Genomic DNA, 23444 nt, shown 5'->3' with positions numbered 1-23444 from the left:
CTGGCCTGCTACACTGCAAAGTAGCGAACATTTGCCCACAATTACATTTCCAAGCACAAATTATGTGAATTTCACACACCGACTTCCCCCAAAATGTTGACTAGAAAAATACAGCTGGATCCTACATACACCTGGGGCTGCCGTTTGTTCACCCTGTAATTACCTCGAACCTGCTTGAGAAACCCTACAACACTAACAAGGAAAACATCAAGAAAATAGTGATGTGGATGAAAGGTGTGCCGCACACCTTCCTTTCCTTCACAGTAGTGTGTAGAGCTCTACTCTTTGGAATGCCTCTTAATGGGCAAAAGAGGGGAGGCAATGGAAAAACCCTTGTTTTCTTCCACTTAATAAATCCCAGGAGATATACCATTTAGCACCATGTCTGTCTTCATACCAAAGGTGCAAGCTTGCATCCTAAACAGCAACGCTGTACCTAACAGTGCTACACAAACCATCTGCAATAAACCTCTGTTATTCAGCATCAAGATACCCTTGGGTGAACGTGCGCTTTACAGATATGCACCTTGTGTTGTGGTTGCTGCTGCTTTTGTGCACGGATGCAGAGGACAAGTGAGCTGTTGCAGCCAGACTGGGCGTGACACTGAGATCTGTGCCCATCAGTTGCTCGGTGTCTGTTCATTCTCAGTGTTTGACATGATTGGTCATAGGATTTTGTCAAGGGCTCTAGAGACTGGTTTAGTGTTTTCCTTATGTGATCTGCTTTGGTTCCTTACTGGCAAAACATTTTCATTCTGTGTGACTTTGGCAGAGCTGTGCATGTAGGTCCATGCATACTGCCTTGATGATAACATAAGTAACATTTATGTAGCACCCGGTATGCAGGCATCTCTAGATGCTGCAGACCGTGTTCTCTGTAGTAAAGTTTATTATTTAGTTGCTTAAACAAGTGAGACTCCAGAGAATATCTAAATTCCAGAGTACAAAGTTACAGGCAGATGTGGTCTAGCAAGATATCTCTCAGGTTGAGGAAGCATTTACCTCTCCCCTACGTACCAATAGGAGCTCTGATGGCTGTTTTTTTTTGGTTTTTTTGCAGAGTTTTATATAGCGCAAACTTGACCCGAATCCAATCGGGTATCTGAGCGCTTTACATAGCACCAGTTACGTTACATAAGGACACACATTCATTTTTTGTTAGGCACGGGGAGATTAAGTGATTTGCCCAGAATCACAGGATGTTCAGCGTCGTTACCGAGACTCGAACCCAGGTCCGAGGTCGAGCGCCCTAGCCGTTAGGCCAACTCCTCTCCCCTGTTTGAAAATCAGGATCAGAAGTGAGGTTCTGGTACACTGCGGATGTAGGATTCTGTCCTTTAACACACCAAGGCCTCATCGATATGTATTTATATAAAATACACTAACAAAGCTTTCCAACATTAACCAGTGTAGGCATCATCTGACATCAAGGCTTCGATGCCAAGAAGTTAATCTAACCTCTGCATTTGTGAAGCATTTCTTTTGTAAGGCCCCAAGAGAGTGAGTTGGCACAACCCAACCTGGCTTTATTGTCCTTGTGACCAGAGTTGTCAGAGCTGATGGCATGGACCACTTTTCTCCGTCTAGAAAGTTTGATGATAGTTCTTATGTACAAAGCCCACCTCGTCCTTCATAGACCGATATTGGTCCAGATGAGCAGCTAGGTTTTAATTAACATATTGGTAAATGTTTTGAGTAAGCAACAGAGCAAACTTTTGTTATATTGCATAGTTATGTTTTAGGCATGTGTGGCGGAGATGCACAAGCTTTGCATTCTCCTGCCATCTAGTGTTTGGTCTGGATGTGTGCAAGTTGTTTTTCTTTGAAGTTTTTCGAGTCCTGAGGTAGTGACCTCTTCTCTTGGTGAGAACATGCATGGGCATCAGCTTCATTGTTAGATTGTTTTCTTTCTGCCATCGGGTTCGGACATATGTGTCCGCACTCCAGTTAGACGCCGTCACTGTGCTTTTTTCTGTTCGTGTAACACAATTTCCTTCGTTGGTATTGTTTAGATTGCGTTTTTCATATTGTATATCTATTTGTAGCTGCATTGTGCATAGTCTCTTTGGCCATGAGCCCTACAGAGCCTTTCCCTTCAGGGCCTTTCAGTCTCCAACAGGTTCTCTGAGAATGCCTTGTTGGTGATGGAATGGACGCCCTTCCATTACTGCCCTTGCTGCCACACGAAGAATCCCCAGACAGATCTACACCAGGGCTGTAATCTGAGTTTGTTCCCAGAACACACAGAAGTGGATTGCGATGCCTGCTGCACCTTCCATTCCAAGAAAACTCCTTCGGGATCGAACAAGCACGTCACCTTGAAATGTTGACGGGGAGCATCAAGGAAGCTCCAGACATCTTCAGTCATTGAAGAGGAAGAGTAACCCTCAACCGTCAGTTGTGGAGGAAGAGGCGTTAATCATTGGGGGTAGTTTCGAGGTTGACCTGGAGATGGAGGAAGTTACACTGGCTCAACAATCTGAGTTCGGTACCTCCTATCCCTCCACACCATGTTGTTCACTCTAAAAGACACTCCGACCCTCTGGGTCAACAAATAAAGTTCTTCGGTCCACCACTGCCCTCTTGCCATGGTCAGCATCAAGAAACTGGTTCTGCACTGAAACACCAACCAAAGCTGAAGCCTTTGGCATCGAGCACTTCGGGCTTGGACTCCACTCTGTGCCGAGCCTCCCGTCGTTGCCAAGACGTCCGTTGACGTCCACTGCTTCAATGTTAAGCGGAGCATCAGTACCGAAACCTGCGCCAGACCCCAAACTTTCGAAGCAGACTTCCAAGCCTGATTCCAGCAAACCAGTGGAGACCATTCTTCATAGTTTCCAAGGGCAGTTGGATTCAGAACAAAAGCTAATCTGCATCCAGCCTCATAGTGACCCTGTCCTGATCAGATCTTCGGTTCGAATTCTCCCACCACCGAAAAGATGACTGTCATGTCTGGAGGCTCTGGACTCACCGGTACCACCAAAACATCAGGAAAAAATCGGACAAGGCCACCAGCACTTTGTCTCCTCCACCACCCTCACCACCACCAGATTCTCCTTCGCCACAATTTAAAGTCCCACTAGATATTTCACCTCTGGGGTCTCCACAAGGGGATTCAGCCTAGTATGGTAGGGGGGCAGTACACTCGTGGGACACCACCATATACCGACCCCTGAGAATTTTGATATTGACCCCACCCCCTGCCAATGGGGGCACAGATCCAGATCTATATCCTGCCCGTCCCTCCCCTCCTGATGAATCAACATAGTATCCGGAGTTGATGGGCAGAGTTGCTGCATTTCATGAAGTACAGCTCCGTACAGAGCCTTTGGAAAAGGATTTTCTCTTTGAGACCCTTTCCTCCACTGTTAGCGCTACACAGTATCTACCAATGCTAAGGAGCATGTGAAGACACAAGGGACATCTTTAAGAACCCTATAAGGGCTAGGTTTAGAATGCTCAGGGTGGATAAAAAGTATAAGGCCTCCCCAGTAGATCCCATGTTCATCGGGGCCAATTACCACCAGACTCGCTTGTTATCACCACTGCACCCAAACTAGCAGGAATGCCCGCCGCCTGACAAAGAAAGCAAGCGTATTGATGCGGCAGGGGAGAGGGTTGCCGCACAATCCGCCAATCATTGGTGTATTGCCAATTCAATGGGCCTACTTGCTCACTATGATCATGCTAACTGGGATGAAATAGAGGACCTGCTCTTAAATCTCCCTGGGGAACACAAAGAGAGGCAAACTGATTTCAAACACCTCAGTACGTTGTGCCTTAGACTCTGCTGTCATGGCAGCTAGGGGTATCGACACCAACATCTTGCTCAGATGCCATGCATGGCTCCGTATTTCTGGTTTCAAACAGCAGAATGTCCTTGATATGCTGTTTGATAAGGAACATTTGTTTGGTCCCCAAGTGAACCAAGCGCTAGAAAAAATTAAGAAAGAGACAGCAAAAGCAATGGGGGCCCTCCAAAAACCTTCTCTCTGTGGCTCCTTACGCCGCCCCAATTATTGTGGAGGTGTCAAGACCAACTCTTCTGACACCTCCACTTCCTACCCCCGTAATCAAGGTCTTACTATCACTGAAATATCAAACATTTCTCAAACAGGAAGCTCAAGCTCTGTTTCTCGACTGAGCTATAAAACCTTCCCTCCCCATCATCGGGGTTCAGTGGTATACTCTCTATTTCCTAATCCCCCAAAAGGGTGGATTTTTAAGGCCAATTCTAAAATTCAAGCGCCCAAACGAGTACATCCTGTCAGGACACTTCCACATGGCCACCTTACAAGATGTGGTCTGTCTTCTCTAGCAGGGCTACTTTATGGCTTCACTAGACCGAAAGGATGCATATTTTCCCATACCAATACACCCAGCACGTAGCAAATATCTCCAGTTTGTGGTGGGCGGCAAACATTATCAGTTCAAAGTCCTCCCTTTCAGGGTGACTACAGCCCCTTGGGTATTCACCAAGTGCCTGGTGGTAGTAGCAGCCCATCTACGCAGGCACAAAGATCACATATTTCCATACCTGGATGATTAGCTCATCAAAGCCAGCACTCATCAGCAGTTTCAACAATACACTTAGGTTACAATAGATCTGCTCCATTACTCAGTGTTCACCATCAATGTTACAAAGTCTCAACTTCAGCATTTCGGGGCTATTCTAATCAAACAAGTAGGATTAGCCTATATGAATACAGCAAGAATCCAACATTTCCAAGTCAACCGCTCACAGCGAGGATAGTCATTATTCTCTTGGGTATAATGGACTTCTGCATTGCCATAGCATGTGTCCGTTGCAAAAATGCTTAGCTCAACAGTGGCCTCAGTCACAGGGTCATTTAAAAGATCTAGTGTTGATAGGCTGCCACACTCCTCACTCTCTGCAGTGGTGGAACGCCAACAGCCTCTTAAAAGGGCTGCTTTTCCGTGACCCTGTTTACCACATCATTCTCAAACAGACTCGTCACTCACGGGATGGAGTGCACTCTTGCAGAATCTGACTGTGCGGGGTCTCTAAGACACCAAACATCAAGGTCTCCAAATCCACTAACTAGAGCTTAAAGCTGTTCACCTAGCATTGTAAGCTTTACTACCTCACCTGATCTGCAAGGTTATCCCTGACCAGACTGACATTATGACCGCGATGTATTATCCACAAAAATGGGGGGTGGGGAGGGTCACGTAATCCACAATCATCTCTCATATCTCAGACCTTCTTGTACTGGGCTCCATCACAACATTCATCTGTAAGCCGAATACCTTCTGGGAACAGACTCCGATTTTGCGGACCTCCTCAGCAAGATGCAGGAACAAGTCCACGAGTGAGAACTCCACCTCCAAATCCTCCTCCCATGCTCCCACAGATGGAGGCTTCCTCAAATAGATGTTAACAACCACAGGCAACACCAAATCCCCACACCCACTATCCTAGGGCAGTGCACTATGAATGAGTTGGTCAGGGATATTTGCCAACGCTTTTCCTCCTCTGCCTCTTCCGTTTCTGATTTGGAACCTCAGGCAAACACCTCTCACACTAATACTAGTGGCTCCCACATGAGCACGTTTGCCTCGGTTCACCACATTGTTGATCCTCTCTGTAGTTTTTATGAGAAGTTCCCAGAAGTTCGAACCTTCTCACTCAAAACCATGGAGAAGTCAGGCACCCGGATCCCAAGGCTCTAAACCTAGCAATCTGGCTCCTGAGGTCATAGAATTTGGTTACCTCAATCTACCACCAGAATGTATGACCATTCTTAAAGAAGCCCATAGGCCTACCACTCGAGGAGTGTGCTACATAGCTAAATGGAAAAGATTTCTTTGTTATTGTCATTCAGAACAAATAGAACCCTTTAGTGACCCTGTACAAAACATTGTCTGTTACCTGCTTCATTTACAACTCTGGGTTAGCATTCGCCTCTGTAAGGTTGCAACAGTAGCTGCCTATCTACAAAATAGACCACATGTGTCTTTATTCAGAATACCAGTCATTAAAGCATTTATGGAAGGGCTTAGAGTAATTCCACCAATGGTTCCACCTGCACCCTCATGGAATCTTAAAATCATTCTTACACAACTCATGTGCCACCTTCATTTGAGCCCCTGCATACCTGCCCCCTTCAATTTCTGTAGTGGATGGTGGCATTTTTAGTTGCAGTTACCTCATTAAGACGTGTTTGTGAACTCCAGGTATTAACCTAAGAAGAACCTTTCTTCCATCTCCACAGAGATAGCTGTCCTCCACACCAACACCAAATTCCTTCCAAAAGTTGTTTCTCACTTTCACCTCAATCAATCGAGTTACCTTTTTTTCTCCCCAAACAGACTTGGTTGCGGAGAGGGCTCTCCTTACATTAGATGTCAAAAGAGCCCTTATGAACTACATTGAAAGGACATCTTTTAGAAACACTAAACAACTATTTCTTGCTTTCTCACCACTGCATAAAGGAAAGCCTACATTCAAATCTGGTATTGCCAGATAGTTAAGTGCATTCAAACATGTTATGCTAAAGCCAAAAGAACTCTACCTGTGCCTCCTAGAGCACACCCTACTCAAAAGAAAGGAGCATCTATGGCTTTCCTAGGAAATATTCCAATAGTTGATATATGCAAAGCAGCTACATAGTCTACACCACACCTTTTCACTAAATATTATTGTGTGGATGTTCTAGCATTCTGACAAGCTAATGTAGGTCTGGCAGTGCTACGTGCACTTTTCCAGACAACTGCGACACCCACAGGCTAGCCACCACTTTTGAAGAAGGCTGCTTTACAGTCTATGCAAAGAATGTGTTTCTACTGCCGCACATGCCTCAAATAGAATGTTACTTACCCTGTAAGCATCTGTTCATGACATGTAGTTCTGTGAATTCACATGCATCCACCTTGCTCCCCGAACATCTGTGGTCATTGCAGTTTCTTTTCTCTTTATATATTGATGGATTCTCTTTGCTTACACTTACTGTACACTCCATTCACACTCGCCTGCGGGAAAACAAGAGAACAGTGGAGCCGATGCCCATGTGCATTATCACCAAGAGGAGAAGTCCCTCTACCTTGTGACTCAAAAGACATCTTGGAAGAAAAACAACTTGCACACATCCGTACCCAACACTAGATGACAGGAGTATGCAAAGTATGTGAATCTACAGCACTACATGCCACAAAGAGATGCTCACAGGGTAAATAATATATTCCTTACTTACACTTTAATGAAAACTTTATAGCTTTGCTGTTATTCTCATTCAGTTGCTGTAGCAACAATGTCCTTAAGAGAGAGTTGCAGATGTGCACTTAATGAGGCATTGATCGACTGACAACAGAATTTGTCTCATCACCTTTCATTCTATACGGAAACCCTATACCTCTAGGATAGTAAGGAGGAGAACACAAGTCGAAAGCCCACTGGCTGAAAACGCCCAGTTACCACATCTTCTGCCATGGACAGCTCTGAAATGTAAGAACCCAGTCTTGGCACTGTGGACCTTGGAGTGAGTAATGACCTGAACTTAGCCAGAGCCGTCCTGTATTCTTTCCGCCACCTGGTGGCTTTGAAGGTCTGCATGGATCACTGTATCTATATAGCGTCATAGTGCTGACAGAGTGAGGTTTGCATGCAATGAGGGTTGCAGTTTTACATTGATTACATAATAGAACCTAAACACATGAGTGTATTCAGATGTAACCCGTTCATCCTCCTCTAGAAGTAGATGTCGGCAAGATTAGAGATATCTAGTTAAGAACCGACAGCTTGACGATGGCACCTGCTCTAGGCCACTGTTGTCATCGATGTCCTGGGTAGAAGCTGACTCGGATGCACCCTGAAGGCAGTCCCCCCAGGGGTAACTTTTTCACATTTCAAAAATAGTTGATTAGACCAACTTCGAGATGGCAGGATGGGTATGGCAAATATCTCGAATTGAGTTGGACCCGCATAACAATCATCACAAGTACCGCTGAGGTCTCTTGTGCCTCCTCTAGAAATCACTGTTTCGGTTCTTCTAAAAGAGAGCTCCTGCACAATCCATCATAGATTAACTGTTTTACCTCAGGGAGCATACACCACCATCTGAGATTTTTTTGTACTGTTTCCCAGATCCAGCACTCCTACACCATTCTCTGTGGCTCACCAATCACTTGGGCTTATACATCATTTGTCAGGGTTGGTCCTGCGGCATCATTCCATTCTGCTTCTGGGCCAATCCCTACTGCTGCCCCACAGTAGGCATCATTCCATTCTGCTTCTGGGCCAATCCCTACTGCTGCCCCACAGTAGGCATTCCTCATTCCTACACAGCCTGCTTGAGCTAGCTCTCCTACGCTATTTTGCAGGTCACAGCCACCACTTCCACTGCGCCCTCAAAAGCCACAGTCCAAAAACTGTTTCCTGCTGCTTTACCCTGCCCAAGCTGCAACACCACTCCCTGGGGCTGTGAATCGCCTCTTGTGAGCTACACGCGCTAACCTCTCAATCCTCTTCCTTCCTAGATAAGACCTGCTTTGAGAGCCTCTTCCAATATGATGACATGCATGAGATCGTAAAGAATTTTGTGGTCTGCCACATCGATGCCCCTGGGCAGGAAGAGGGGGCTGCTGCCTATCCTTTGGGGTATGTATAGATTGCAATCAGGAGGCTGCTGTTAATTCTTTGGTTTGTAAGGATGGGTGGGGTGCGTTATATCACTAAGATATGTAAAGGTGAGAAGTAGTGGTACTGGAGATCGCTGGGATCCATAGGGAACTAGGTGGGAGCAGTTCATCCGTAGGCTGTGTGAGTGGGCAGGAGAAGTGATACTGATCTTTTAAGTATATATGGAATAGAAGTAGATTGACTTATCTATCTGAGGTATTTAATGGGGGGAGAGGTGCTGTCCATCCATGGTGCACAAATATATGGATGTTGCAGGGTGCCCCTCACTAAGCCCCCCCACCCCCTCCGGAAAACAAAATGGTCATTGAGGCGGTCGCCGATATCCTGGGGTGTTTTCACATTTTTTAATGGACATCTGCTGCTTACTGCCTCCAAAAACAAGCTGGAAATACACTGCTTACAGTGGGTTTCAACTTGTTTTCCCTGCCACAGTGTGATTTCAGCTCCTCACCAGATGACTGTGTGATGGGAGCCGAAAGTGTGTGACAAACAATGGCACCATGTGAGTTGGCAAGTCTGCAAGAGTGGACCTGTTCTCAGGGTATGTAATGTTAGGCAAGATGAAGTGGGTTCTCCCGTGTTCTAGCGGACAGGAGTTCTGTCCATCTCTGGGCATGTATGGGCAGAGTAGGATGGGCAGCTTGCTGTTCGTCAGAATTTGCTCCTCCTCTCTCCTGTTGTTTTCTGTTACCTGCCTTTTTTTCGTACCTGCTCACTTTAGTCTGTCCTGCCTCCTTGCTTTCTGCCCCAGTTACTTTACTCACCATGTACCCTGTCTCACGTATGCCTCATTCCTTCTCCTGCACCTCCCATTTTCTCTGTGCTCTGTTTTCGCTTAAACATCTTCACATTTTCTGGCTTGCCCTCACTCTGATTTCCCTACCCCTCTCTTCTGAGCTCATTTCTGCCATTGTTTCTGCTGCAGGTCCTCTTTCGTGCCTTATTGCCAGTTGTCTTTTATTCACCATAGCTCTCGTTCTTCTTACTCGACTTCCTTTCTTGTCCAGCTCGCTCTGTCTCTCCTGCTCTCTTTCACCCGTCCCATCCATTTCTTTCTCTACTGTCCTTGCTTTTTCTCATGCCCCCTGCCCCGCCTTTGTTTCAGTGCCCGGTTCTTCTTTCCCCTGTCCTGACCCTTTTCTTTTCTGCGCCTCCTCTTTTTCTTACCCAGTTCTCTTCTCATCAACCCTTCCCCGTCCTATACATCCTCTCCCTCAATCATTCTCGTACGTCCCCTCCCGCTCCTGGTGTTCTTGTGTCATGCCTCCCCTCTCTCTGTTTTTGGCCCACTTCTCTTGTCACCCTTTCTGTTCAACAGCTCCTCAGTCCAGTGGGCCCTCCCTCTGGTGTACCCTCTTTCTTCCATGCCTCCCTCTTCTGACATCATTGCTGCCTGCTCCTCTGCTGCATCCCATCTCTCCTGTTCCCTCCACTCTGGTGTCCTGACCATGACTCTTGTCTCCTTCGTTACAGGTATCAGTACCCCTCTCTGGACCAGCTGGCTGAGACCATCCCCACTGTGCTCCAATACCTAAAGTGAGTTGCATGCTCATCTTTGACTTGGTTGAAGCCCAACCAAAAATCCTGTACACTCTTGCAGTTCGTCGTCTTGGACTCTCACTGTGTAAAATCTCCTGTACCCATGGTTTGTCAGAGGGGGTAACCAACACCAGAGGCCTTGGCTACTACGATAATCTGAGATTTCATGTAACAAAATACCAATCGGTAGGCTTTAATACAAAGTAATAGCAATCCACTCTTTAATACTTATTGTCTGTAACATATGATTTTCACTATAAATATGTCTGACCTCCTTCCTTTGTCCTAAAGTTTCATAACAAACCCTCGTTGTCTAACCTTTAATATTGGCTTGTCAATATAACAGACCTACTGTGTTGGACATAAGCTTTCTCACAGTGCAACCATGTGTTAAACGTAATAATATTACAAATATGTGCAAAATTACAGTTGTCAAAATAAAGTGTGACTAAGACGATATAATAAGGATTACCGTAGTACACGTCTTTTCCCACAATTTGTTTGGGTGGGTCACCAACACCAAAACCCTTGCCTGCTACTGTCTACAGCATGGGTACTCGCAAACAGTTTTCCCAGGGAGACACAGTATGGTCTGAGGTGTGACCGATGGCCACACTGATGCTAGCGGGGTCTGGGTGTATCTGGGATTGTGTAAGGAGGTCTAAAAAGAATTTAAATAAACGGTCAAGCGTTTATTTGCAGATTAACTAATTTTAAGTGGTGCAGGACACCACTGTATTTACTTCATAGCTTAATTTGACCTTCAAATAAATGCATGTCAGTTTATTTAAAAAGAAATCTAAGTCTTAGTGCTCAGCAAGTACAAAGCAGCTCATGCTGCTGTTAACGTGGGGGGGCCACATGTAAAGGTCAAGAGGGCCGCAAGTGGCCCCCAGGCCGTACTTTGAGTATCACTGGTCTACAAGCTTTAGCACAGTGTAAAAGCATCCATCCTTAAGTTGATTGCCTTTAACATATGCTTTTCACATTTCCTAAGTTATTCCTAATGGCTTTGTCATAATGCCTCATAATAAATAGATCAAGCCTATGGAATCTCTAATCACTTTTCTCAAAGAAACGATAAGGGCTATAGCCTTTACCATTGGCTTGACACCATAACCAGCACAGTCCTATTCAAAGTGCATGTAAAATGACAACTGTCATACATATAATTATAGAATTACAGATATAATGAGAAAACAATCTGCTTCCTTCGATAATGCTTTTTCTGGTGCATACTCTTACTGCAGATTCCTCACCTTTAGAATATCTGTAGGCGCCAGACTGGATCTGGAAATTCTTAGAACTGCGCATGCATACTGCTAGGTGGCTCAGTGCAGTTGAGTGTTGGTTTCTTAACACACCGAAAGTGACAGCGTAGCTGCATAGAAGCATCCACCCCTGCTCGCAGATGTAATTTTTTTTAATTACTCTTTCGCAGCTGTCAGACATGGAGCACAAAACAATTGTTGGTACCAATGTGCAGATCTCTAAACTGGTAATTAGGGGGTGATAAGCGGCCACTCCACAGAAAGGGTGGAAGTGGGTGGGAGGATAGCGATAAATTTGCGATTCTGTGGTAGACACACTATATAAAGTTACCGAAGGTAAGTAACTTGTTCTTCTGATGGATACTTCTAACAGCAGCTTCCTGACCTTTAGAATAGATACGCAGGCAGTACTTCCCTAAACCAGAAAGTCTTGCAGGACCAAACATGCAAAATGGTCTTTCCGCAGAACCCGGCCGTCAAGACAGTAGAGCTTCCTGGATGTGTGTACCAACACCCATATCCTAGCCTGGCAGATTTCGAGGGCAGCCACTCCATGTGCGAGCGCAGTGGTAGCAGTCGTCTCCCTAGCGGAATAGGCTCGCAACCCTTCCCGATGCTGATTTTTGGCCAGTGACATAGCAGATCTTAATTCAGAGGACTAGCCACCTTAACAGAGTTTTTCTGTAAAGTCTTGCCTTTCTTTTCTCCAGAGAAGCCCACAAAAAGATGATCCTCCATCTAATGGTCCTTGATGTGATCAATGTAAAAGCCTAAAGCCCTTTTGTGGTCTAGTGAATGGAGTGTCACCTCCTCTTCTAAGGGGTTAGATGGGGCAAAAAACTCTGGAAGAGCGATGGATTGTTCAACGTGACAAGGAGCCACAACTGTTAGCAAGAAAGCCTCCGAGTCCTAAGCTCCTTTCAGTCTGGCAAGCAGGTGGTGTAAAGTGGTTGCACCACCAGTGCCTAGTGCTCATTCATGCAATGAGCTGAAGTGATTGCAGCGAGGAAGATAATTGTAAGAGTCATGAGACACAATGAGCAACTGTGCAGCAGCTCAAAGCGGATGTACATGAGATACGTCAAGACTGAGTTAAGGACCCACTGAGATATTGCAAGCAGTTTGAGAGGAAACGTGGGTCAAACTTTATATAAACTACAACACAACGGGTGATTCAAAGCAGGACTGTTGGGCCCGAAAACATAAAAATGGGAGAAGGGGCCAAGAAATAGTGCCCACAGCAAAGTCTTGGTGGACCAAAGACAAATCAAACATCAAAACATCTGACACTCTGTCCGGTAAAAAGTCTGTGTTGCTGCCTCCACACCAGGCAAATTTATTTCAGTGCACTCCATAGATGGGGTGCATGGCAGCAACGATGCGATCCACGACCTCAGGAGAGAGATCGAACTCTGTCAACTGACACTGCTCATTCTCAATGCATAGAGGTATAGATTGCCCAGGTTTGGGTGTAAAGCCCTTCCTTCCTTGCTGCTGCTATAGAAGATTCTTCCCCTACCCACCCCAAAGCAGTAGTCTGATCGGAGGACAGATTCTCATGGCCAGCAGTTCCGGGTACCATGCTCTCCTGGCCCAATCCGGAACCACAAGGATGACTTGGGACGGTCAGTTGTGATATTCTTCAGAACATGGAGCAGAAGAGGAAAGACGTACAGGAGTTCCATGCTTCACTCTTGGTGGAATACATCTCAGAAATAGTGCTTTCTTGGACACTACACCGTGCAACAGGGTTGATGCTGCTCATTCTTGACAGTGGAAAAACTATCCATCCCAGCTTCTCTCCACTGTTGGAAGCTGGCCTGTGCCATCTCTGGATATAACCACCATTTGTGATCCACCAGGCACTGTGGACAGAGCTTGTCCGCCCTTGTGTTTAAAGATCCTACATGGTGTTTCACAGTCAGGGTGATGCCCTGATGTTCCAGCCAAATCCGCACCTCCTGACACAAGATCCCACCTTGTCCTGCTTGTTGCAGTACCACATGGTAGTGTTGGTGCTGAGACCATGCACCAACCTCCACTGATGGACAGCAGGAACACCTTCAACATGAGGCAAATGGCCTGTAGTTCCAACAGATTGATATAGAGTCAGGCCGCTGCCGAAGATCACGTTCCTCTGATCTCAAGCTCTCCCCCCAAACTCCCTCCAAACCCAGCAGCGACACATCCTTCACCACTTTCCACTCTAGGTGGAGCAGGAAGGGGGTCTGCCTGTAGTCCAATTGCAGTTGAGCATTCACCACTGCAGATTTGGTGCTGTCTTCTCCGAGAATTAAAGAGAATCTATTCGGTTTCACTGGTGCTGGGTCTACAGACTTCAGGCTACTCTGCCAGGACACCTGGCATAGCAGACGAGCAAGATCTAGGACAGGGGCTGAAACATCAAGATTATATCCCAAATGTCCTGGGCTCCTTAAAGATGGAAGGCCCTGAGCAACACCGTGCCCAGGATAGCTCCTATAAAAGAAAGACTCTGTGGAGGACTCGGGTGCAACTTTGACATGTTGAGCGAGAATCCCAATGACGTCAGGAGTTCGCAGTCTCCTGAAAGTGGTCTACGACTGACTGTGGCAAGCCCGCCCTCACTAACCTGGGTAGAGGAAGACTGGTATTCCCAACCTCCAAAAGTGAGCCAAATCCACAGCCATCAGTTTCGTAGGAACACTCAAAGTGTACTGGTAAGGCTGAAGGGAAACACAGCAAACTCAACCATGCTCACCTTAAACTGCAGGTAAAGTTGATTGGACTGCAGAATGGTTCACCCAGATCTAGGGCAGGTAGAACCCGGGACAAAGTGAGCATTTTAAATACATCCTTTTGGAGGAAGGCTTTCAGAGACTACGGTATAAAATGGAACAGAGGACTCCATCGTTCCTTGGCACAAGAAAATAACGAGAACAATATCTGCCCCCCTCCTCCCCTCTCCTTTCCGGAGCTGGAACCTTCCCAATGGCCTCTTTGGCCAGTTGAGACAGCACCTCTTGCAGAAAGATGCTGCTCTTGAGAGCTGCTCTAAAATGGGGGTAAGCTACAGTGGATTAGAAAGAAATGGAAGGGCATAACATTGCTGGGCGATCTGGAGGACTATCCTGTCGCATATGATGACTTTTCACTCGAGGAAGACATTTTGGAGCCTGCCTTATTTAGGGGGGCATGTGTGTCTAGGGACAAACTAAAGCCACTTTGAGGCTAATGCCGTGGTAGAGGGGGGGCTGGGAAGATTGGTGGGCTTGGGGGCCCACGTAGTGCATGTTGCATACCCATCACTGGCCACGAAAGAAGTGAGGTGACTCCTCTGCCTTTACAGCAGATTGGCACTGCATAGATGCTACTCCCCTGGAGTAAATTATGAAGGACCAATACTGATTGGGATACTGTCTGGCCAGAGTGGAGAGGCCCGAATAATGCACTGTGGCCCAGCTCTCTTTAAACTGCTCTAGAGCAGAGTCGGCTTTAGAACCAATTAGGTGTTATCTATTGCAGGGGATATATCCATAAGGTATACCTACACACCCTACAAGAATCCTGTGGACTGCCTCCGTGTGCGATGGCCGAGCACCCCACTGATGCCCACTGCTCTCCCCAAACAACCCATTGTTCGTAGGCTAGAACAAATTAATAATTTGTCCATGTCCTGTCCATCCTGGAGTGCTTGAGCCAGAAAAGCCTGAAACTTCCCTGGACCCAATGGCAGGATCTCGCTGACCATGTCCCAGAGGTTGTTGCCATATGAACCAAACTGGCAAACCTGCATGGACTAATTGACTAATCGCTGGGCCAAACTGGCTGCAGAGAACACTCAACTTCCAGAATGCCTCAACCCTGTTTGACTTTCTGTCTGGAAGGGCAAGGGCTCGAAAGGAAATGAGTTGGGGTTCACATTACTGGAAATATCCTCGCCTACCAAACCACCTGGAGTTGGACGTTGTGTCAAAAAATCAGGTTCGCCAGGCGCTGGCCTCTGTCATCTGGCTAACCTGCCTGTCCCCCGAAGGGTACGAGCATGGCTTAGACCAGGTGCCCATCAGGGCATCAATCGCAGCTTTACTAAATGTAAGTAAGGCCTCAGAGGGTGCAGGCCTTGGTTGTAGAACTTCTGTAAGCACTTAGGGTTTTTACTTTTACAGAAGGCGGCTGCAGGTGTAAGACCTTTGCTGCACTCCCAATCACCACAGCAAAGGAAGCACTTTCTTCTGTTTAGGTCCAGTGGGGGAAATCAACCCCATATTAGGGGAAGTCTCAAGCCCACTGGACTCCTGTGGGTCCATACATTAACTGTCATCATCAAAATGCAGAGATAATTCCTCCCCATCATCTTCATTGTCCTCTCCAGGTGGCGGCATGCTCTGGTCAGAAATGAAATCAAAAAGATGGCGGAGCCTCTGAGTGTGACTTCATGAGAGTGGAAGTATTGTTTCCAAATCAGCCTGTGTAGTAACCGGGTGCATTGAGCAGAGTGTGACCTCCAGGACTGGTGTTGTCAAAAGAGGGACTGTCTCAGGACTTGCACCAGAGTTGAAGCAGAACCCGAGGTGGGTTTCAGAGCACAGACGACGCCAAGGCTGAATCTGCCAGCAGTAATCAGACTGGAGGCCCCACCAACATTCTTTATGTAGGTACATTATCGACATCTGCCTTCGATATTAACACCAAGGTTTGAGCCCTGTAGTCTTCTGTGGGGACACTGTTAATGTGCACACTTGAAGAATTTAGATGAAAAAACTTTGACTGAATCGTTCGCCGATGTACTAGATCAGCGTTGGAAGGCACAGAAGGAAAGGAACAGACGGCGCATAGGGCTGGCAGTTACATGCAGCCCGCCTCCATCAGTTACGGGGTAGAAGGAAGTCATGGGATCACTACTGAGATCATTTCCGGATCCAGTCTGGCCCCCTTTTAAAGTATCCACCAGAAAAATAAAATTTGCTAAAAAGTATACAAATCCTCTCAAAGCCCAATATTAATTATTGCAGCGGTTTGACAGAATGGGTGGCCAACGCCAGCCCCCTTGCCTACTATGGCAATATGTGAGATTACATGTAACTAAAATTACCTGCCTATGACACAGTGTGATTAGAACCCAGTGCTAAAGGTCTACTGACTTTAACAGATGATTTTCACAGTAAATAAGCTAGGCTTAACTTCTTTGTCATATCCTTACATAATAAGCAGATGAGACCTTTGGCATTGAACCGAACTTTTCCCAGTGCGCCAATCAGTCCTGTAGCTTGTCACCATAACCAGCACGAGCCTACTGTTTGAACCTAAGCTTTGCCACAAGACAATCGCTCAGGCCTGCTGTATGGGTTATAAGCTTTGCCACAAACCAAAAATGCAAAACAAGCCCTCTTCTCAGTGGAAGCACACGACTGGGACCTGATCAAATACTGTCCTCCAGTTAACCAACATGTGAGTGGACCTATGATCCTCTCTCCATGGTACTTTGAAAGCTCTTTTTTGGTTATTCACATAAGGTATGGTGACTATCTATCAAGCCAGACCAAAAAAAAAAAACACGCAGATCATTTATTAGGGGTTAGCAGTCTTCTGGTGGCTGTGAGCCAATCCTAGTATCTTCACCTTCGGTCGATGCACAAAGAGGAACATTTGGTTTGATCAGCACGTCCTGACCCCACCTGTAAATGGCAGAAAAATACACATGTGAATCCAGAAATGTTTCACGCTGCAGAGCTGTTGTTACCGGTAGTTAACTTGCGTCCTCTGCAGCAGGCGCGCAACACCCATTGGACTCACAGGGCTTCAGCCCCCCCCCCCCCCCCCCCCGTCGTGTGTGGCAGCCCGGGATGAGACAGCTTCCCGGGCAAAAAAGCAGCCGCACCCGAGCACTTCACAGGTCTTTAAAAGACCATTTGCATGTTAATGAGGCCTCTCTGTTGTTTCACTCCTTCTAAGAGCCCCTGCAGCCCCACTCTGCCTATTGCTCACCCCTTCTAAGAGCCCCTGCAGCTCCACTCTGCCTATTGCTTAAAGTTCAGCCCCCCCCCGAAAGTTTTGCTCAGCCCCCCCCGAAATTTGGCTCTAGTTGCGCCTCTGCTCTGCAGTAACTTTCAAACTTGAGTGTGACAGTGTGGAATGACGATCAATCCTGAGTGAATGGAGTGTGTGTGTGTGTGTGGAGGGGGGGGGGGGGGGGGGGGGGGTCTGAAGCACGAGTTCGTGATGAGCCAATCCGGTGAGAGCTTCGAACAATCCTCTATTCTAAATGAGTGCCCGGCATGGCCTTGATCCTGCGCAGATGAGGAAAGAGGCTCTTGCCTTCCACGGTCAGCAAGCAGGCAAAGGTCCGCTTTGCCCACAGCGCTGAACATCTGTGAGGAGAAAATCTGTAGGAGCCTCAATCAATTGTTGAATTTCTAGACCGTTTTCTGCCGCAGCCTTCAACAGTGAGCGAGCGAGCGAGCGGTTCAGCGGTTGTTGCTGCTCTGCGAAGCAGGCGTTTGCCCTGCTCCTCAACACTGAGTGAGTGAAGGAAAGGGTCTCCTGTGGCCTTCAGTCCTTAACGATTGAAGGGTCTCTCAGCCACGGCTTCCTGTGCTAAGCGAGGAGCGTGTGTCCCATGTCCGTCTGGCTCTGCTGAGGCAGGGGAATGCTCCAGCTGTCAGTGCTCTGCAGAGGTGGTGCTTGTCTGGGCGGTGCAGCAGAGGGGTCTGTAGCAGCCCTTGGTCTTGCCTTGGGAGATGCCAGTCCTGGCCCTCGAAACTGAGAGGGTGAGGCTGTTCAGGACAGTTTCCTGTAGCCCCAGGTTCTGAGAAGGTTAATGCTTCCGCTCTCGATCCTCGGCGAGGGAGCAGAGTGTTCCTTGTACCCTTAGACCTCAGTCTGCTGTCGCAGCTCACCAGGACCTACCCATAATAGAACAATGTGCAAAAGTGAGTCTTAATTGAGACCATTCTGGCTTGGTTGAAAATGTGGGTCGGCACGCTAGTAGTGTATTGTATTTTACTGTCAGATAGTTGTATTTACATAGTGCTTCAAAGCGCCTACGAGGCGCAGAGTTCTTTTTTTTTTAACATGCTGTACTAATGAAGGAGAAATCGAGTTTACCCCTGTAGATAAGGTGTAGGAAGGCTCTATTTCCACTACAGCACCACCGTTCCTCTAACCGACCATCGTTTCTTTCCATGGCTATAATATTACACTTTATTATGTTTTATGAGAGTGAAATGGCGGTGAGAATGGAGGTCTTCAGTAGCAGAGAACCCCCAGTGAGCTCCACTTGCACTCAGTTTGGCTTGCAAAAGACCGTTTTCCAAATAGACATTACAAATATCCAAAGGTCGATGCATTTTTTTCTGTGACACCAGCATATATATATGTACAAGGCTATTGTGGGAGGGTGCACCTGTCCCATGGGAGAAAGTAAACATGGCTGCGGAAAACCCGTGAGAGACCTTCGAATCCATGCTCTGAGGGACTTGTAGGCCCATTCTGGGCGAGCTTAGTTAGATTTGCGAATAATGAGCTGGCCGAAAGGGAATGAAAACAAAGTAGAATTGTGTCGCAGTCTCTTGCGGGTGGTTCGGTCACAGTCTGTATCCCCAGTGACCCCAGCTTCTTTCTCTTGCAGCTTCTCCAGTATTATCGGGATTGGTGTTGGCGCCGGAGCCTACGTGATGGCCAGATACACGGTATGCGCAAGCGAGGCAGTCCCTCACTGCATCCCTCACTGTTTCTCTCTGCCCTGTCCAGCTCATCCATTTTTCTGTCCTCAACTTCTCCCATCCTGCTCATATTCACCTCTGCAAGGAATAGTTTGTTTCTATAGAAAAATAGATCACAGAATTCTTTGAGCTCCTCGGTGCTGTGTGGAATCACAAAGCAGATTAGACTAACAAGACTGTGCACTTGTAGCAAAAATCCTTTATTTGTAATCTGGGAAGAGAGAAGTCTACAGTAGCGCAAAGAGACTTACCAGCCATTAGTGTAACAGTAGTTCTATTTTTAAACTAGTTTAAAGAAAGGAGCAATGATAATCCTGGTGCTTTGCAGGTAGTCCAACATCACCTTTCACTCCTTCTCATGCTCGCGTTCCATTCCTTCTCCCTCGCTTGCTCATCACGCCCCATCCTCTTCACCATATGCAAGCTCTTTGCTCACCTCTGCCCATCCTCCCTTCACACATTTCACATTTCTCTTCTCACGTCTGAACGCCGTGCTCTATTTTCACCATCCCTACTCACTTCTATATTCCTCAGTCTCTACCCTCCCTCTCTTCTCTTAACATTTTCCTTCCCTTTCTCATCTTCCTCTGCATCTCTGCTGTCCTGCCTCCCTCTCACCCCTCCTTTTGATCTCCCTGTATTATCTAACCTCTGCCTCTCTCACCGTTCTCTCTTTTTATTTCAGCTCAATCATCCAGACACAGTGGAAGGTTTGGTTCTGCTCAACATTGACCCCAATGCCAAAGGCTGGATGGACTGGGCAACTCATAAGGTACCAGAACATGAGTAGTCCTGTCTGGCTAATGGGCAAGAGAGTGGATTCCAGTGGTTTGGGTCTTTGTGTTTTTATAACCTCTCCCCCTCTCTTCCTCAGCTGTCTGGACTCACCTCCTCCATCGCAGAAATGATCGTCGCTCACCTCTTCAGTACAGTAAGTGTCATGGGCAAGCCTTTCCACTAGGAGGATGTTGGAAGTGCATATATGATGCATGTCTGTGTTCATTTGTCTTGTTGGCATGTAGTGGTCCCCTAAGGATCCACTGCTGTCCATCTTTATCAGATTGTCCTTCCCTCGAGTCACTTGATGACCTTCTTGTGATTAGTGAATGTCTCTCCAAGAGGGTTCTTCCCTGCCATTCTGCATGATCTCCTCAGCAGCTGATAAAGACCTCTCCAGTGGGCTCTTGCCCCTGTGCCCCGTCATGGGGGATTATCCCCCGAGGCTTCTTGCCCTCCATCAGTGGGCCATTCCTGTTGTCAGGGCTTGTCTCCTTTTTCTTTGAGGAATGTTCTTGGTCTCCCTTATGGCAGTCTCAGAGGGCTAAATCTTTTTTGTGCTTTTCCTACATTGACGCAGTCTGCCTGGATTTCTGCTCCAGTCTGCATGGCTGCCCCCGACATCCTGTCGCTCAGTCTTTCCTATACCTGCCCATGCTCAGACCTCTGTTCGATTTATTGTCATCGGCTCTGCAGTGCTGCTTGCTAGAACTGTTACCCACATTTCCTATTCTGTGCTCTTTCCTCTCTCCTCTCACCTGCAGGAGGACACGGCCAAAAACGCAGACTTGGTCAATCAGTACAAAGAGGCGCTGTTGTCCTCCCCCATCCTCGGCAACTACAACCTGTACTGGAGCAGCTACAACAGGTGTGTGCTGCCTGCAGCCTCTCTGGGCCGAGGGAGGGCTTCCAGGGGTTCCTCTCCTTCACCATCTAGTGAGGGAGGTCCTCTCAAAGGGCCCTGTGACAGGGGCCTCAGTGCCGAGGCGTCCCTTTTATTGACTCTGGGCCAGCTGGAAGGAAGAGGTAGACGGAGTCGAGAGCTATGAAACGAAGGGAACTAGTTGGGAAGAATATTCGTCTGGATGCTGACTTGTGGGTTCGAGGAGATGCAGAGGGGATGCATGTTGGGAGTCTCATTGATTAGTTTGCACACTTTTTCTCTGGCCGAGTTGTTCCTTCCTGTATCACTGAATACTCCCCTTTTACCCCAACAGCCGGCGTGACCTGAACCTGGAGAGAGGAGGCGAGGTTTCCCTCAAGTAAGCACTTCCATTTTCATCTTTTTGGCTCTTGCCTCTTGCACAGACTAGAATGAGGGGAGATCATAGCTTGGTGGGTCCTGGTAATGCCCGGAGTCATTCTGCTTATGTTGAGATTGCATTCCTTATTTCCCCCCCTCACTCCCCCGATCCCAAGGGTGAGGTCTGTAGTGCTACTTGTCAGTGCTGTTTTTTTCTGCTGACCACACCTCCGCCTGGTTGGCAGATAACCACATCCGCTTCTTCCACAGTGATTTTTTGTAAGCAGCATAATGTAGTCATTCAGCGTATGTGAATAATCGTCATTGTGCTGCCTGAAAGTAAATGTTCTCCTTTGCAGGTGTCCAGTGCTGTTAGTGGTTGGCGACCAGGCTCCTCACGAGGATGCAGTGGTAAGTGACCAGTGTTCTTTGCCTTTCTGCACTCCCTCACAACAGGACAACTGTTTTGCTGAAATATCACCTCTATCATGGCCAGAAAATAATACTGCAAGAGCAGCTCCCTTCATGAGATCTTTGTTAATATGAATAAATATAGAATACCTCTTTCTGTGTGAAATACGTAAACAAAAAAAATATATAGTTCTGAAACACTTAATAAAAAAATGAAAAAAGTCTGATTTAAAAAAAAATATATATATATATAACCTACTGGCGGTCGCCAGTAGGTAGATATAGTTAGGACCTATTTTCCATAGGAAATCCACAACATTCTATTTGGAATAACGTTGGCGCCGATTGACGAATCTTCGCAAAAGTTTTTATATATATATATATATATATATATATATATTTATTTATTTTGAGGTAAGTTTTTCTATTTGATAGGCGAATAGCTAAGAGGAAATGTGGCAGCTAGGCAGCACCATCGTCTGAGCGGAATGGGCTCCATGCAGCTGCTCAGATGTCCAGGAGTGCAGTGCCTTATCAGAAACTTTCTTTTCTACTCTTGTGGAGCAGTTTCCCCAAAAACAGTTGTGCTTTTGTGCTTCATTTCAGTTCAGTAACAATGCTTTCAGAAGCCTTCGTCGGACTCCCGCTTTCAATAGTTTAACTTCTTGAAGGGAAGAAGAAGATTTTCGTCTCTTTCGTTAGGACGGAGTATGTCTCCGCTGTGCGTCCAGGCGCTGTACCAAAAATGACACTTGTCCATCCTATGCCAGAAACAAAGGTCTAAAAGAATGCATAGTATTCTTCGGCTGACGTTTGAAGCGTGACATTTGGCAAGAAACTTTAGGACGCTGAGGGACAGGGTATTTTCACAGACTGGCTAGGTTGAGCCTGCTAAGATAGTGTGGAAAAGGAGCACCCCCCACCCCCCCGCTGGCGCCAGTTCGAAACCAAGCAAGATTAGCAAGGAGGAGCGAGCCTGCGCTCCACCTCTATTCTGCCCTCATTGATACCCACTGATCTCTCCATGGGTACAGTACTCCATGCCGAGTTTTACCGAATGAGTGGTGTACAGCCTTAGGAAGCCTAATACATTGCATCATCTTTACAAGATTCTTAGTTCTTTTATTATATTTTCAGCATTGTTAAACAAAAAGAATTTGTTTTTCATTAACTGATGCATTCTTTCTCAGCGCCTCCTTTCGGTCTAAAGGAAAAGTTCAAACAAAGTAAACACAAGGAGATGATGGACGGAGTGCTGAAACTTTTCAGGAACTCACCCCCAGTCACCGATCTGGGTTGAATCCAGCCTGGCTGAAGAAGGGTGTTACCCAGAAACCGGTCCCAGGATGCTTGTTTCCGATTCGGGGAATACCTGGTTTGGCAGTTCGGGCTGGACTGTTCCCATGAGGCACAGGGTCAAGACTGATTTGCATATAGCTGGGTCCAAACTGAGGTGGCAAAGTGAGCTAAAAAATGATGATGGATTCAACCCAGATCTGTGACTGGGGGTGAGTGTTTGATAAGTTTCTGCGCTCCGTCCATCATCTCCTTGTGTTTGCTTCAGGAGAAGGTCAGCAGTGTATCCGCTTCCTTCTGCAGGTCTCCCTCTAAGAGGAGTAATGGACTCTTCCTTGTGCTTGGCCTCTTGTTCTGTGCATCAGGTGCTACTGTAAAAGCAGTACTTGGCTTCCTACCTCGTAGGCTTTACGGAGCCTATTCACAAACTGCAATTTGTCGTGCGTTTAGTAGTGCTACAGTCCTACTACTAGTGTACTACAAAATGCTATTCACGTAACTGTGTGGAGGTTTACACCTCCTCTACACATTAATTTGCGGAGATC

General features: G+C 46.9%; 1 protein-coding gene across 2 annotated transcripts in view; it reads left to right on the top strand.

Annotated features, from left to right (window-relative positions):
• NDRG2 (NDRG family member 2) overlaps positions 1-23444 on the top strand; it is a 171889-nt gene that overhangs the window by 121492 nt on the left and 26953 nt on the right. For both annotated transcript variants that reach the window (XM_085600840.1, XM_085600832.1), the window contains exons 5-12: positions 8497-8617; positions 10133-10195; positions 19079-19139; positions 19858-19944; positions 20047-20103; positions 20714-20817; positions 21167-21211; positions 21552-21603. In XM_085600840.1, the coding sequence (XP_085456966.1) occupies positions 8497-8617; positions 10133-10195; positions 19079-19139; positions 19858-19944; positions 20047-20103; positions 20714-20817; positions 21167-21211; positions 21552-21603 (590 nt within the window). The remainder of the gene's footprint in view (positions 1-8496; positions 8618-10132; positions 10196-19078; positions 19140-19857; positions 19945-20046; positions 20104-20713; positions 20818-21166; positions 21212-21551; positions 21604-23444) is intronic.

Source organism: Triturus cristatus, chromosome 1_2, assembly GCF_964204655.1.
Source record: "Triturus cristatus chromosome 1_2, aTriCri1.1, whole genome shotgun sequence".
NCBI classification, from domain to species: domain Eukaryota; kingdom Metazoa; phylum Chordata; class Amphibia; order Caudata; family Salamandridae; genus Triturus; species Triturus cristatus.
Note: the sequence above shows the minus strand (reverse complement) of the source record. Positions and strands in the feature narration are given on the sequence as shown.